This window comes from Dryobates pubescens, chromosome 31 (genome assembly GCF_014839835.1).
Source record: "Dryobates pubescens isolate bDryPub1 chromosome 31, bDryPub1.pri, whole genome shotgun sequence".
Taxonomy (NCBI): Eukaryota; Metazoa; Chordata; class Aves; order Piciformes; family Picidae; genus Dryobates; species Dryobates pubescens.
Genome location: NC_071642.1, coordinates 4,565,758 through 4,580,918, shown reverse-complemented (window position 1 = coordinate 4,580,918; position 15,161 = coordinate 4,565,758). Strand labels below are relative to the sequence as shown.

At 65.6% G+C, this 15,161-nt stretch overlaps 1 protein-coding gene across 1 annotated transcript; it reads right to left on the bottom strand.

The window, feature by feature from the left end:
• Positions 1 to 987: 987 nt before the first annotated feature.
• Positions 988 to 12,645, bottom strand: MKNK2 (MAPK interacting serine/threonine kinase 2). Its single transcript, XM_054175241.1, has 14 exons — positions 12,543 to 12,645; positions 12,174 to 12,397; positions 9,768 to 9,849; positions 9,531 to 9,632; positions 9,259 to 9,356; positions 8,242 to 8,321; positions 7,312 to 7,385; positions 7,110 to 7,214; positions 6,727 to 6,782; positions 6,404 to 6,499; positions 3,314 to 3,508; positions 3,055 to 3,219; positions 2,915 to 2,958; positions 988 to 2,251 (listed from the first exon to the last, which is right to left on the bottom strand). The coding sequence occupies exons 2-14, from the start codon at positions 12,219 to 12,221 to the stop codon at positions 1,984 to 1,986; spliced, it is 1,413 nt and encodes a 470-aa protein (XP_054031216.1). The 5' UTR covers positions 12,222 to 12,397; positions 12,543 to 12,645; the 3' UTR covers positions 988 to 1,983.
• Positions 12,646 to 15,161: the final 2,516 nt, after the last annotated feature.

Sequence of the window (15,161 nt, the reverse complement as noted above, 5' to 3'; positions counted from 1 at the left end):
CCCAAGAGAACTCACACACACCTCCCTGAAACGAAAAAGAACCCCAAACCCCACAACATCTATTGCATAGTATTGCTGTCAGCAGTCTTCAAAATAAAAAGGAGAACATTTTGCTCTTTGTCAGAGACAGTGACCACCCTCAGCTGAAGCCCAGGGGAAGGCTCTTCCCCGGCTCAAAGCAAGCTCCCAAAGCCTTCACCCTGTGCACGCCGCGGCCCGAGGCTGCTTTTAAAACCACATAGAAAGCTCCAAGCATCGAGTTGGAAAGGGAAGAAAACAAGAGATTGCTAAGGAAGGAGGCACCTCCCTCCTGCTGGCAGGGATGGCAGCAGGTGTGGCACACTGGCACTACCCGCAGAGGAGAGCAGGGCTGCTGCTCTGGCTCGGTGCAGGGCAGCTGGGGGAGCTGCAGGGCAGCCCTGCTCGCCTGGACGGAGCCAGCCCTGCGTGGCACAAACCAGCCGAGGGCCTCGGCGCCCCAAGCCCTTCCCCTCCTGCATTCCCTTCCTTGGGCTCTGAGGGAAGGGCAATGCCGTGCCTGGCACCTGCCTGAACACACCAGAACCCAGCTCCCCTCACAGCCCCTGCTGCTCTGACCCCACACCCTCCAGCTCCACATCCCGAACCCTCCACACGCTGCTCCCCGGTGCTGGGGCCTTTGGCTGCTGCCATCAGCCTGGCCACTCGCTCACCAGCATCCCCTGGGCACTCAGCACCCTCCGTGCCCCTCCAAGACCCTCCTGCCACAGCGGCCTCGGGGCCAGCCCAAAGCCACACCAAGTCCCAGAGCTCTTTCAGACGGGTCCTTCACCTCCCCCAGAGCATCCTGCTGCTCCCAAAGGGGCTGCCCAGACCTCAGCCCTGCCGCTCCCCGAGGGGCTGCCCAGACCTCATCCTCCCTGCACCTCCACAAGGGCACAACTATCAGCAAGCAGCCCCTCCAAATACTTTGGGGTGGGGTGGGGTGTGGTGCGTCCGGGGGGGGGTGTGTGCCAACACTTGACCCAGTGCAAGCCCACAGCCCCAGACACCTGGGCACCACCCCCCCAGCTCTGACCTTACCCCCGGGGAGCCACCAGCTCCGGAGCATGGGAAGGGAAGGAAGACTTTTCTCCGTGCCCTGTGGAGAAGCACAGCTGGCAGTTTAAAACCAACAATCATTCAAACAAAAACAATAATAATAATAGTAGTTAAAAAAAAAAAGGAGGGGGGTGAATAGCTTATTCTGGAAGCAAGGGTGCCAAGGAGAGAGGGTGGCTTGGTGCAAACAGGGCACTGCTCCCTCCCTGGCACCGTCTCTCCCCTGCCCCAGCGGTTCCCTGCACAACGTCTGCCACATCCCCCAGCCCCACCCCTAACGCGGCACAGCCCCCGAGCGTGGGACGGGAGGGGCTCCCTGCACCTAGGACCACCCCTGGGAAGGGGGTGGGGGGTGGGCAGCAGGGCGTTTTGTGGGTGCTGCCCCAAGATTGGAGAAAGACCTGGAGCGACAAGGGGAGGGCGGAGGGTAAAAGGTGGCTCCCGAGGGCCTTTTGTTCACAGTTTGAAAGGAGCTGAAATCGGCCGAGCAGCGCCGGGGCACAAAGAGTCCTTTGGTGTCAGGGAGGAAAAAGAGGGTAAGGGCTGGGGGGAGGGAGGGGGGGGTGGAAAAATGTCAGAGGAGAAACCAAGAGTCAGGAAACAAAAAGTCTGAGTGTCTGTCAGATGTCCTTGAGTGTGCCCTGGGTGAAGCCACCTCACGCTTGGTTTAATACCTTATAGAAAACAAACAAACAAACGAAATAAAAGAGAGATCCTCGACGACCCCTCCCCCACCCCAGCGCTACAAGATCAGCAGAGCCTTGGAAACCAGCCACAGGGACCAGGTCTGATCTTGTCACTGGACAGAAACGGGGGGTGGGGGCAGAGGGGGAGTGGAGAAAGAAAGAAAAGGAGGAGGAAGGGGGGGACGATGTGGGGGTACAGCAGGACGAGTGGCACAGCTCAGGCTTGGTCGGCCACCAGGACCAGGGGGGCCACCAGGTGCTGCCCGGCGGCCACCGCCTTGGCCAGGCTGCTCTTCTGCCGCCGCTTGGCCAGCTTGGACTCGGAGGGGGGGGAGAGCTGCATGGCCCGTGAGGTAGCTTTGATGATGATGGGTCGTGCTTCCTCCTCCGCCTCCTCCTCCTCGTCCTCGTCGCGCCGAGTCAGCTGGCGGTTGACGGCGATGGCCTCAGCAGCGAAGCAGGTGAGCTCTTTGGCACTGCTGTTCCTGCATGGGGGGCAAGAGGGGGGCATAAGGGCCTGCAAGGGAGGTTTGGGGTCAGAGAGAGACTTTGGACAAGGGCTGGGAGTGACCTCAAAGCAGCCTTCCCTGAAGGGGCTCCAGGAGAGCTGGGGAGGGACTTTGGACAAGGGCTGGGAGTGCCAGGACGAGGGACAATGGCTTTGAGCTGGGAGAGGAGAGATTGAGAATGGAGATGAGGAAGAAGTTCTTGAGAGGGAGGGTGGGGAGAGACTGGAATAGGTTGCCCAGGGAGGCTGTGGCTGCCTCCTGCCTGGAGGTGTTGAAGGCCAGGCTGGATGAGGCCTTGAGCAGCCTGGGCTGGTGGGAGGTGTCCCTGCCCATGGCAGGGGGTTGGAAGTGGATGATCTTGAAGGTCCCATTCTAGGACTCCAGGATGATAAGGCCACAGGGGTGTCCCCCTCTGTGTGCATGACCCCTCCAGGGCTGGCTAGGCACCAAACCCAAGACTTAAATCCAAGTCTCATGCTGCAGCCACTGCCTGGAGAGAAACCCACAGCAGAACCACCAGAAAAGCAGCAAGAGTGGAGAGCAGCCCAATGGGGAGAAGAGCCAGGACTTTGGGGGGGGAGTGGGGGTGGAGAGGGGCTAGGATTTGTTCCCCCATCCCCCAAAGCCCCTCACACTCACCTCTGCAGGATGATGGGAGTGGGCAGGGTGTTATCTGGAGCACACTGCAACCAAACACAGCTGTCAGAGAGGGGTCCCTCACCCCAGCTTTTGGGGGGTGAAGGATTGGGGGTGGAGGGAGGGGGCAGAGCAACACTCACCCCCTGCACCCAGGGGTGCTCCAGGACTTGGGCTGCGCTGAGCCTCTTCTTGGCATCTCTCACCAGCAGCTTGGAAATGAGGTCTTTGGCTCCGAAGGAGATGTGTGCCCAGTCCTTGTCGGGGAACTCGTACTTGCCCTCCTGGATGCTCTCAAAGAGCATGTTCTGGGGGGGGGAGGAACGAAAGAGGCTCAGCTGGGAGCGGTGCTGCCAAGGCAGGGCTGGGCGGTGGGCACTGCCCGGGCGCCCCCTGTCGCACCTGGCAGGTGTGGCAAGCCTCGCCCCGGTCCCAGCCGCAGTCGGAGCCGCAGTGCCCCACGAAGGGAGGGTACCCGCTCAGCATGATGTAGAGGATGACCCCCAGGCTCCACAGGTCACAGCGCTTGTCGTAGATGGAAGCCTCCTCGTTGAAGGCTTCCACCACCTCCGGGGCCATGTACTCTGCAGAGCCACACTGTGGGGGGAAGAGGGAGGTGAGACCCAGCCACAGGCACCCCAAGGGGCTGGGGGAGCAGTCAGGCAGAGCCTGGAAGAATCCTGCTGGAGGTATGGTGCTGCACCTCCTGGAGAAAAGGTGGCTCCAGGGAGACCTCAGAGCAGCCTTCCAGGACCTGAAGGGGCTCCAGGAGAGCTGGGGAGGGGCTTCTGACCAGGACTGGGAGTGACAGGATGAGGGACAATGGCTTTGAGGTGGGATAGGGGAGACTGAGACTGGAGATGAGGAAGAAATTCTTGAGAGTGAGGATGGGGAGGCTGTGGCTGCCTCCTCCCCAGAGGTGCTGAAGGCCAGGCTGTACAAGGCCTTGAGCAACCTGGGCTGGTGGGAGGTGTCCCCGCCAGTGGCAGGGGGTTGGAACTGGATGATCTTTAAGGTCCCTTCCAACCCAAACCATTCTCTGAACCTCTGCAACGAGGGTGCAGCTGTGGCTGCTTCCCAGCTTTGCCCCTGGCAGGGCAGACAACTCCTGGGCAGGTTTCTCACCACACCCTGGGATGCCACAGCCCTGCCCCTCTCCAGGGGTCACCCAGCAGGCAGCTGCCACCCCAAACAACACAAAAACCCAAAATAACCCCGAAGCTGAAGGGGTGTTACCCGCCCCAGGGCAGCACCAGTGAGGCCACACTCACCCCAGGGCACCACTGCCACCACCCAACCAGCTCCGCGTCCCTCCCATCCTGTCAGCGCCAGGGAGCGGCCACAAGCACCGCGGGACCAGCCGGCTCTGCCCGCTGCCCTGCCTGCTCCCCTGCCTGCTCCCCTGCCCAGCACTGCCAGAGCCCCCAGAGCAGGCAGAGGCTCTGCAGCAGGTGTGGGGTCCGGTGCAGGGAGGGGCTGAGGCAGCCCTGTACCCCTCTCCCATTCCCCCTCTCCCATTCTCCTATTCCCTTCCCCCTCTCCCCTTCCCCTATCCTGGTTCCACTCTCCCATCCCCCTCTCCCTTTTCCCTCTCCCGTTCTCATATCCCCTTCCTCTCTCACCTTCCCCTCTCCCATTCTCCTATTCCCTTCCCCCTCTCCTGTTCCCCTATCTGATTCCCCCTCTCCCCTTCTCCTATCCCCTTTCCCTTTCCTATCCTCCTGTCCCCTTCCCCTCTCCTGTTCTCCTATCCCCTATCCCTATCCCACTCTTCCTTTCCCCTCTCCTGTTCGACCTATCCCCTTCCTCTCTCCCCTTCACCTCCCCCATTCCCCCTTCTCCCCTTTCCCTCTCCTGCTTCCCCTCTCCCCTTTCCCTCTCCTGTTCCCCCTCTCCCCTTCTCCTCTTCCCTCCCCTCTCCTGCTCCCCCACGGTTCCCAGGAGGGCCTCTGGGGCTTTCCCCCACACGTGACGCGCAGCCCACACCACCCCGTGACCAGGGGAGAGAAAAGCTGCAGCCAGCAGATAACCAACACGGGCTGGGGCGGGAGGCCTCCAAACCAGAGCCCTCAGCAGCCCCGGCAGCTGATGCCACCCAAGGGAAACAAGAAACCCAAGCCCCATGGCCTGCAGCTGGGCACGAACCGGGGCAGCCGCTGCCAGAACTGGGCACAGGGAAACTTGGCACACCTCAGACACTCCGCTCCTGCCTCAGCAAGAGGCTAAACGTGGAGTAACCTGAGAGGGCTGGGCTGGTTTGGCCCCCACCTCTGCTGCTGTGCACCCCGACGCTGCCCAGGCTCGGCCCTCCCTGGCACGTCAACATCGGGGTGCAGGGCAACACCCTGCACGTAGAGGGGGAGCCCTGCTGCTGCTGATAAAGCTTTGGGGAGGGAGGAAAGAGGGAGGGAGGAAAGAGGGAGGGAGGGAGGAAAGAGGGAGGGAGGAAAGAGGGAGGGAGGAAAGAGGGAGGGAGGAAAGAGGGAGGGAGGAAAGAGGGAGGGAGGAAAGAGGGAGGGAGGAAAGAGGGAGGGAGGAAAGAGGGAGGGAGGAAAGAGGGAGGGAGGAAAGAGGGAGGGAGGAAAGAGGGAGGGAGGAAAGAGGGAGGGAGGAAAGAGGGAGGGAGGAAAGAGGGAGGGAGGAAAGAGGGAGGGAGGAAAGAGGGAGGGAGGAAAGAGGGAGGGAGGAAAGAGGGAGGGAGGAAAGAGGGAGGGAGGAAAGAGGGAGGGAGGAAAGAGGGAGGGAGGAAAGAGGGAGGGAGGAAAGAGGGAGGGAGGAAAGAGGGAGGGAGGAAAGAGGGAGGGAGGAAAGAGGGAGGGAGGAAAGAGGGAGGGAGGAAAGAGGGAGGAGGAAAGAGGGAGGGAGGAAAGAGGGAGGGAGGAAAGAGGGAGGGAGGAAAGAGGGAGGGAGGAAAGAGGGAGGGAGGAAAGAGGGAGGGAGGAAAGGCTCCATGCAACATGAGATCAGCCTGGAATCCTTCGGGGTGTCCCCCCTGCGGGGTCTGCACTGCACACAAGCTGCACCCCGCAGCACGGGGAGGGGGGCCCTCAGTCACACACCCCCCCGGCAGCCACACGAGGAGGGAACCCCCCACAAGCAGCCTCCAGCCCCTGCCAGCCTCTCTCCTGACCCACTTCTCCCGGTGAGCTGCTCGGCCTCCCCGGGGCCGCCTCCGCCGGGGCTGGCTGTTGCTAAGGCTCTCCGCAGCCCGGGCTCTGTGCCAGCCCCCCCTGCCCCGCCCCTGCCCCCACCCCCCTCCCCCTCCCGTGTTATGTAACCGCAGCTCGGCTGCTGCCGCGGGGGGGTGCGGGCAGGGCAGCGGCAGGGACGGCAGCCGCGGGCAGGAGGTGCCTGCATGCAGCTCCGCGCTCAGAAAGCTGCGAGATAAACGGAGGGGGGAGTCCCCTCCCCACACAGCCCCCTCCCCCCCAATTCCCCTCCCCCCAATTCCCCTCCCCCCGTCCAGCCCCACAGAGTCGCTCAGACACTTACCGGAGTGAGCAGCTCCGGGGTGGAGATGGGAGAGCAATCGCCGTTGAGTTTGATGCCACTTCCCAGGTCGAAGTCACAGATCTTCACTGGGGAGACCTGGAAGAGAGGGGTGCTCAGTGACAGCCCCCTCCTCAGCAGCCCCCGTGGGGTCCACAGCCTTGCTTTCATGCCCCAGCTGCCCATTACCACCTGGTCCTGCCCTGCTTCCCAGCACTCCATGGGCTACAACAGCAGGAACAGCAGCACCCCCTGGCAGGACCCCATCCTGCACCCACCACCCCCTGGCAGGACCCCCTGAGCCCACCCAGCTGCTCCCTGCTCACCTGGTCTGGGCTCTCACACAGAATATTCTCGGGTTTCAGATCCCTGTGTGCGATTCCTGGGGGTAAGAAGATGACGACAATGAAGGCAAAAATCCTCTCCCCACTTCCAAAACCTCCATGCTGAAAGGCCTAAGGGGGTGGCACCAGGACCCCTCCCTCCCCTCCCCACCCCAAACCACCTCCTGCATCGTGGCAAAGGGCAGAGCTTGCTGCTGGCCCCAAACCCCAACCCAACCGGAGGAACAGGCTCCAGAACCACAAAGAGCTTCATGATGCAGCCGGGCCTGACCCTGTGCCCGGGGCTGGGACTGTCCCGTGGGTAGGGGGCATGCAGGGGGGAGGTCAGGGTGGTCACCCCAGGGGGGCAGGCAGCAGCAGCTCACCTTTGTTGTGCAGGAAGTGCAGGGCACTGGCGATGTCCTGCACCACCACGCTGGCCTCCAGCTCGTTGAAGTGGCGCCGCCGGTGGATGTGGGTCAGGATGGAGCCTGCAGCCAGCCCCACAGCACAGTCAGGACCTCCTGGGGAGGGGGGCTCCTGCCACCCTGACTACCTCCCCCCCCCCCCAGCACCCCTACAACTCACCTCCTCTCATCTTCTCAAACACCAGGTAGAACCTCTCCTCCTCCTCAAAGAACTCAATCAGCTCCAGGACGTTCCTGCAGGGACAGCAGCCTTAGCCCAGTGACCCCCCAAAACCTGAGTACCTTCTTGCCCCCCAGCCCCAGCACCCTTAGCTCAGCAACTCCTCAAAACATCCCTGAGTCCCCTCTGCCCACCCCCCCACACCTAGCCCCCAGCAGCCTTAGCTCAGTGACCCCCAAAACTTCCCTGAGTCCCCTCTGTCCCCCCAGCCCCAGCAGCCTCAGCCCAGTGACCCCCCAAAAAACCTCCCCCAGTCCCCTCTGCCCACAGCCCCAGCCAGGATGGGTCCCCAAGGGTGGGGAAGGGGACAGCAGAAGTTGGGTTTTCAGTGATTGAAACCACACAGCCAGGGGTCCCCCAGCTGCGTTCCAGGGGGGAAGGAGAGGGACTGCGGGCGCCCAGCTGCGCTCCCTAATTGCTCGCAGACCCTCTCCTGGCTCTCTGCTGCCCCTGGCCAGCAGCAGCCTCACTGCGCAGCCTGCAGCAGCAGAGGCTCAGCTCTCCCCCCCGGCACGGCCCCAGCTTGGCCTCTGCAGCCCCCCTGCCGTCATGGCAAAGGCCTTCCCGGTGCCCCCCCCGCCCCGAGATGCTGCAGCCAGGCCAAGGGCAGGCAGCAGGCGTGGGAGGGCAGCCTGGCTGCAGCCCATCCCCGTCTCGAGTTCAGCCCAGGCTCAGTCTGCTCCCCCCTCCCAGGGGGGCTGGGGAACAAGGCAGGGGGCACCATGGATGCGGCAGTGTCCACCACCCCACGCCTCCCGTCCCCCTCCCCTGCCAAGCTTTTGTGTGCTGGGGCTGTGGCAGCTGGCAGGGCCCTGTGTGCCCCTCCCCATGCCCTCTGCAGGAGGGGGGCTGGGGGCTGCTGTGCCATACCTGTGTCCCTGGCACTGGTAGAGCATCTCCACCTCCCGGAACACTCTGCTGCGGATGTGGCCCAGGCGCTTCTCTATGATCTGGGGATGCAAAGATTTGGGGGGCAGGGGGAAAGGGTCAGGCTGGGGAGAGGCCATGAACCAGCACACCCCCACCCAGCCAGAGCCAGGGACACCCCCCCAAGGCTGGGTGGAGGCAGGCAGAGGGTGCCCGAAGGGGTTAAGGCAGCAGAACAGGCTGTTCCCGGGGGCAGTGCCAAGCCTCTCCCTCCCTCCCTCCTGGCCTGGCCCAGGCAAGGTCCATGTGACACTGCCAAGCCCCAGCACAGTCCCTGGTGACAGGGAAGGACACTTTCAACCACCGGGCACTGGCGTGGTCGGTGCCCGGCAGATGTGCCATGGGGCGGGCAGGGGTCCCCAGTCACGGCCTCATGGTGAGAGAGCTGCATGCTCCTGCTGGCCCCAGCCCTGTGGGGCGCACAGGGCACTGACTGCTCCCCCCTGCCTCACTGGGGCACACAAAGCCCCCTCCCAGAGCCACGGGGGAAGCCAAGGTCCCCTGGCATGTGGCTGCAGCTCTGGCACAGGGCCCAGCCCAGCCCCCTCACGCCACGGGGTGCAGGGCCACAGGACCACCTTCCCCAGCCCCCAGAGCAGCAGGCTCACCCCAACCCCCTCCAGCACCCCCATCCCCACATGGAGACCCCCAGGCTGGCCACCATGACAGCACCACAGGCCCCTGCGTGCCCCCAGTTACCCAGAGGCGTGCCAGGTGTTAGTTTAACTCCCACCTGCCCTCATCTAGAGGGAGAGCAGCGTGGCCAAGAAGCTTGACCAAGGTGCCAGGGCTGGGCACTGGCAGAGCACGGTGTGCCACCAGCACGGCCTGGCCCCATCACGCTCCTGTGCCAGCACCAGACAGCAGCAGGAGCTGGGAGAGCCTGAGGTGCGGAGGGCAGAAAGGGAAACTGAGGCAGGAGGCTGGGAGGGAGCCTGGTCTGCAGCCCCAGAGCTTTACCTTCACTGCATACTCCTTGTTGGTGATGAGGTTGACACAGGACTGGACTCTGGCATGGGCTCCTTCTCCCAACACCTCCTCCTGCAGCTGGTAAACATCTGGCAGGGAAGACGTCGCCAAAACCATTGGCCCCAGCGCAGCATGGGACAGCCACAGCTCTCCCTTCTCCCCAGGGGGTTGTCCCCAAGCCTGGGAAGTCCCCAGCCTGGTGAGGGGAAGAGAGGGGAGGGGAAGGAGGAGCTCTAGGGCCCCCGGGGCAGCCCCTGGCTCACCTTCAAACCTGCCAGAGAAGCTGTCGGTGGCTCTGCAGCGCTTCTTCTTCTTGTTCCTCTTCTTGGCATCAGGGATATCGATGGGCTGGCTTGAGGGCATGTCTGGGCAGGGGCAAAGCCACCAGCAGGAGTCAGCCCTGACCGCCCCCTGCCAGCACTGCCACCCCCCAAAGCAAAGGGCCAACAGCCCGTGGGGTGGGATGGGAGGAGCCCCTCAGGAGGGCACCCAAGGCTCACCAGGACGGGGTGGGCACTCGAAGTTGAAGACAGGCTCCAGGTGGTTGGACTGATCAAACTCCAGGTCAAAGGGGTTTTGTCCCTGGGGAGGGCAAGAACAGGAGGGAGGTGGCAGCCACTGGACCAGCCATCACCAGTTGCCCGTGCAGGGCCCAGCATGGGCACCGAGCCTGGCACGCTCCTGGCCTTGGCATGCACCCTGCTGCTCACTCGCCCCAGTGGTGCAGGACCCTGGCTCAGGGTGGGATGCAGCAGAGCCCCCAGACAGAGCCCCAGGCAGAGCTCCAGGCAGAGCTGGAGGAGGAGGAGAAAGGCTTTGACCACATCTCCTGATGGGGATGGTGCTGCCAGGTCATGCTGCACACCAGCAGCCCTGGGCCAGCATGCAGGGGAAGATGAGAGGCATCAGGGCTGCCCACACCAACCCCAACCCAGGACTCCACCCAGACCTGAACTACAGCGAGGCAGGAGGAGGACAAAGGCACGGGGGCAGGACAGGCTCCAGGGCCACCACACCACAGCCTCCCAGCCCCCTGCAAGCTCACGGTGGGCTGAAGCCTGCTGAGCCCCCCTGCAGTGAAGCTCCTCGGAGACATCTGGCAGGAGCAGGCCCCATCCTACACCCTCCCTGTGCCCCACTACGAGCAAAGGGCATGGGCACTGCTGCCTCCCCCCCACCCCACAGCCCACTGGCTCTGGTCCCAGCACCCAAGGGGCCACGGTGACCCTCAGCTCCCCCCTGAGCCGTGGGACCCATCCAGGAAGGAGAAAGGGCCTCATCCTCTGCGGGGTTACGAAATCTGTTTGGGTGGAGGTTGCAGCTCCCGGCGGCGTTCCCAAACCCGCCCCGGTGCCCCCGGTGCCCGGGACAGCTGCCAGCTGCCAGCCCCAGCGTGGCACAGGAACAGTGAGCCCCAGCCACCAGCGCCACAAGCACCCAGAAAATGCCCATTTGCTGCCAGGGCAGCTCTTAGGGAGCCAGGGGGGTCCCCATTGTGGTGCAGGCTGGGGGGTGGGGGTGTGTCACACATGCAGCACCCCCACACCAAGCACCACTCCAGATCTTTGGCACCAAAAATCCTCCTGCCCAATGCTTTGCCAGCTTAGCCACACCCCCCACCCCCCCCTGCCCCCCAGATAACCTGAACGAGAAGAGTACAGCATCCTTCATATGCCACCCCCCACCCCCACGAGTCCTGGTCCCTGCACCAGGGCTGTCACCCCCCTGGGACAAGCAGCCCTGGCCCACGTCCCTGCACCGCGGGCAGGATGAGGCCTCCCGGGGGGAGGGAGGGTAGGGGGAGCGGTTACAGAGGGGGCACACAGAGGGCGTGGAGGGGAGGGCACACAGGGCCCTGCCAGCTGCCACGGCCCCGACACACAAAAGCTTTGGGGGATGGGAGGCGTGGGGTGGACGCTGCCATAGCTTGAGGTGTCCCTTTCCCTGTCCCCAACCCCAGCCACCCTGGGGGGGGAGGGGAGGGTGCTGGGGAAGGAGGGAGAGAGCCGAACCCCCAGCCCAAAGCCTTCCAAGCAGGATTAGCTGTCAGCTAAAATAAGCTGGGCAGGTTTGGGGTGAGCTGCTCCCGGCAGCACTCGCAGCGCCGGCAGCCAAACTAAACAAAGGTCCCACGGAGCCGCTCGGCCGCACAGCGGCACCAGGGCGGCAGGACCCGGCAGGATGCGGCCCCTCCGCACACCTCCAGCGTTGACAGCGCCAGGGAGGGATGCGGCGCGACAGGGTCGAGGGTGCCCGGGACACCCAAGCCCTGGGTGTCAGCCGCAGCCCTGTGCTGGAAGATGTGGGCACTGCGCTGCCAGGATCCCCTGCCAGGTGCTGCCACAACAGGTCCTGTGCCAGGCTAGGCCTGGGGAGCCCCCGAGCTCCCCACCTCACAGCCACCCCCACCCAGGCACCCCTGCAGATTAGGGGCAAATGGTGAAGCTGGAGGAGGACGACGACACAACAGCACATCCCCTCCCATCCCCCACCACCCTGGGATCCCCCAGCAAAGATTGGCTGCAGCATCCCAGTGCCCATCCCAAGGGGGGGGGGGGGGAGGGGTCTGCAAACCCGACCCCCGGGATCAGCCGTGGGAACACCCCAACCCCTGGGGCAGAGGGGGAAGGGTCGGAGGAAGGTTCGCTGCCCGCTTGGCAGCTTGCTGCCCGGTGGCAGCACCCCCGGCGCTTCGCTCCCTCGGGGGGGTGCCCAGGGGGGGTACTCACAGGGTAGCTCTCCCCCTGCCTCCCGATCCCGGGCAGCGGCTGCGGCGCAGGGAGCTGCAGACCGCAGGATCCGGCCGCCGCGGGCCCGCACTGGCCCTGCCCGCACCCTAGCCCCGCATTTCCCCTCCCGGAACCCCCCACCCCGGCACGACCCCCGGGCGAGGCGCACCCCCTTACCTTGAAGGAGCGGTGGAACCCCGGGATCTCTGATTTCTTCTGCACCATCTTGCTGCGGGGGGGGGGTGGCGGGGGGCGGCGTTGCTGGGAGAAATGGAGCCGGGGGGGTGTGGGGAGGTGTGTGGGGCAGAAAAAAACCCAAAACAACAAACGGGGCGGGTGGGGAGGGAAGGGAGGCGGAGGGACGGGCAGAGCCGGAGGGGAGTCCGGGGGGTGGCCGAGACCTGCGGGGAGAGGAGCGGACGGGGGGAGGGGGGAGTGCTGGTCAGACGGCTGCGGCGCCGCACGGAGCGCCCCATCCAGTTCGATCCCCCACCCCCAGCCCCGGTGCCGGCCCGGCCTGGCCTGGCCCGGCCCGGCGGCGCTCACCGGCGCGGCCCCGCAGAGCCGCCGCTGCTGGTGGTACCGCAGCCCGCACCGCCGCCCGCTCCGCTCCGCCGCTCCGCTCCGCCGCCACCGGGAGGGGACGCGGCGCCGCCGCCCCCGGCGGCTTTTATAGCCACGGCCACGGCCCGCCCCGCACGGCCCCGCACCGCCCCCGCCGGGCGCCGCCGCCCCGGGCACCCCCCGCGCTGAGAACCAGGACGGGGGTACCCCTCCCCCTCCCCCACCCCGGGTACCCAGAGGGGACACAAACCAACCTCCCGCCCCCGGTACCCAGAGGGGACACACCCCCCCTGCTGGGGACAGCCGACCACCCCCCACACGCGTGTACTTCCCCGTGCTGCACCGGGGACACCAACAAACACCCCCCCCGGGGACCCACGGTGGGACACAACCCCCTCCCTGAACACCCGGGACGAGAACAACCCCTCCGGGTACCCACCAGGGATACACCACCCCCCGCCTCCGTGGTCACCGGAGACACCCCCCGACCCCCTTCACCCCGCTGTGCTGCTCCACAGATCCGGACCCCCCCACATACACCTCGGGCACTCTCCCGAGCTGCAATGGGGGGCCAGGAACACGCCCCCCGGGGGGCTCCCTGCACCAGGACACCCTCCTGCACCACAGTCAGGGGCAGGGGAATCCCCCAGCCACCCCCTGCACTGCACCCCAAGACAGGGACACCCCCATTCCCGTTCCCCCTTCTGCATTGCACCCACAAACAGGGATACCCCCAGCCGCCCGCTGCACCCCGAGACAGAGACACCCCCCAGGCCCCCCTGCCCTGCACCAAGGCACAGTGACGCTCCCTCCAGGCACCCCAACCACCCCCACTCCCCACACCTGGGCACAAGGACATGGACACCGCTTGGGATGCCCCCCCTGTGCTCGGGAACTGAGACCCCTCCTGGGGTCCCCCCCTGCACCAGGGGACAAGGACAACCCTTGGGCTGCCCTCTCTGGGCGCTGAGACCCCTCCTGGGGTCCCCCCTGCACCAGGGGACAAGGACACCCCTTGGGCTGCCCTCTCTGGGCGCTGAGACCCCTCCTGGGGTCCCCCCTGCACCAGGGGACAAGGACACTTCATGTCTCTGTGAATTTTCTGCAGCCCCAAGGCTCAGGGCAGGGGGGAAGCTGACCCTGAGCCCCCAGCCCACACATACAATGAGCGGAGCAGCGCTCAGCCCCACCGCGGGGCCTGCCCCGAGTGGGGGGAGCAGGGCACAGGGTCACATCCCTCTCTTCCCCGCAGCCCACCGAGGCCGGGGCACGGTCCCGGGCGTGTGCGTGGGGAGGGGGTGACTCCGGAACGAGACCCCTAGCCCAGGCTCGGTGGCACGGCGGGGAAGCGCCGGTGCCAGCTGTAGGTGTCCCGTTTCTCACACCCCCACCCCCCGCTCCCCCGGTGCCAGCCCCGCCTCGCATGACGCCGGCCGGGGCCGCGCCGGGGCCGGGGCCGCGCCGGGGCCGCGCTGGCTGCGCCGAGCGGGGCCAATGGCGGCGGCTCCGCTGCATGACTTCACCTCCCGCCCCCCGCATTGGCTGCGGCCGCCGCCGCCATTGCGGACCCGCCGGGCCCTCGCCGCACCGCAGGCACCTCCCCCGGGGCACCCCGCGCAGGATCCACCCCCGGCAATGCAGCCCCCTCCCCGCCACCCCCCAGCCCAAACCCTCCCAGCTCTGCCAGCACACTTTGCTCCCCACCGGCTTCTCCTCCTCCCCTGCTGCTGCTGCTGCTGCTGCTTGGGGATGTTTGGCTGCGGGATCTGCAGCACGTCCTCCCTCCCCCACCACCTCCTCCAAGGTGGCAGCCTGGTGTGGGGTCACCTTTAGGGTCCCGGCTGCCCTCCGCGACCCCTAGACCCCTCCGAATTGCAGCCAGATGCCTGCAGGCCCTGGTGGCTGCTGCCATCCATGGGCATCCTGCTCACAGCCAGGGCAAACCAAGCCCCCCAGAGCTTCCTAAGGGGGGGCTCCCCAGTTAACCCAGGCTGGTGAGGCAGAGGGGGGCAGATGGCGGCGCTGTGCTCCCCCTTGGCAAGGATTTTGGCTGCCGGGGTTTGAAGGGATGCCGGGGCAGGGGGACAAGAACGGGGTCGGGGAGGGTGCTGCGGAGCCTGCTGGCCGCCGGCAGCCGTGGGGCGGCTCTGGAGCGGGCGGGGGAGCCGGGGGAGCCGCATGCCTCCCAAATTGTGCACGCTGCCATGTAGGTCACCCAGCCGGTAAGGACAGGGCGGCAGAGCTGGCACCCACAGCCCCGGGGGGGAGCCGCCCAGGGGGTGCCCAGCGCACCAGGGACGCCCAGGGCTGGCCAGGAGCTTGCCCAGCCCTCAGGGTCCCCTCGGAGCAGCCTCCTGGCTGCATGCCCCTGCCTGCGTGCTGCCTGCTCCCTGCGTACTGGCTGCATGTCAGCTGCATGCCGTTGGTATGTTCTCTGCATGTCCGGTGCATGCCTCGCTGTGTGCCCCTTGCTTGACCTCTGCATGTTGGATTCCCCCTGCCCCATGCTCTCTCCATGCTTGCAGTCACTGCACACTTGCTGCTCAGGCTCCATGCTCATGGTTTACATGCTCCTGGCCCTCTGCATGCTCACTGCATGCT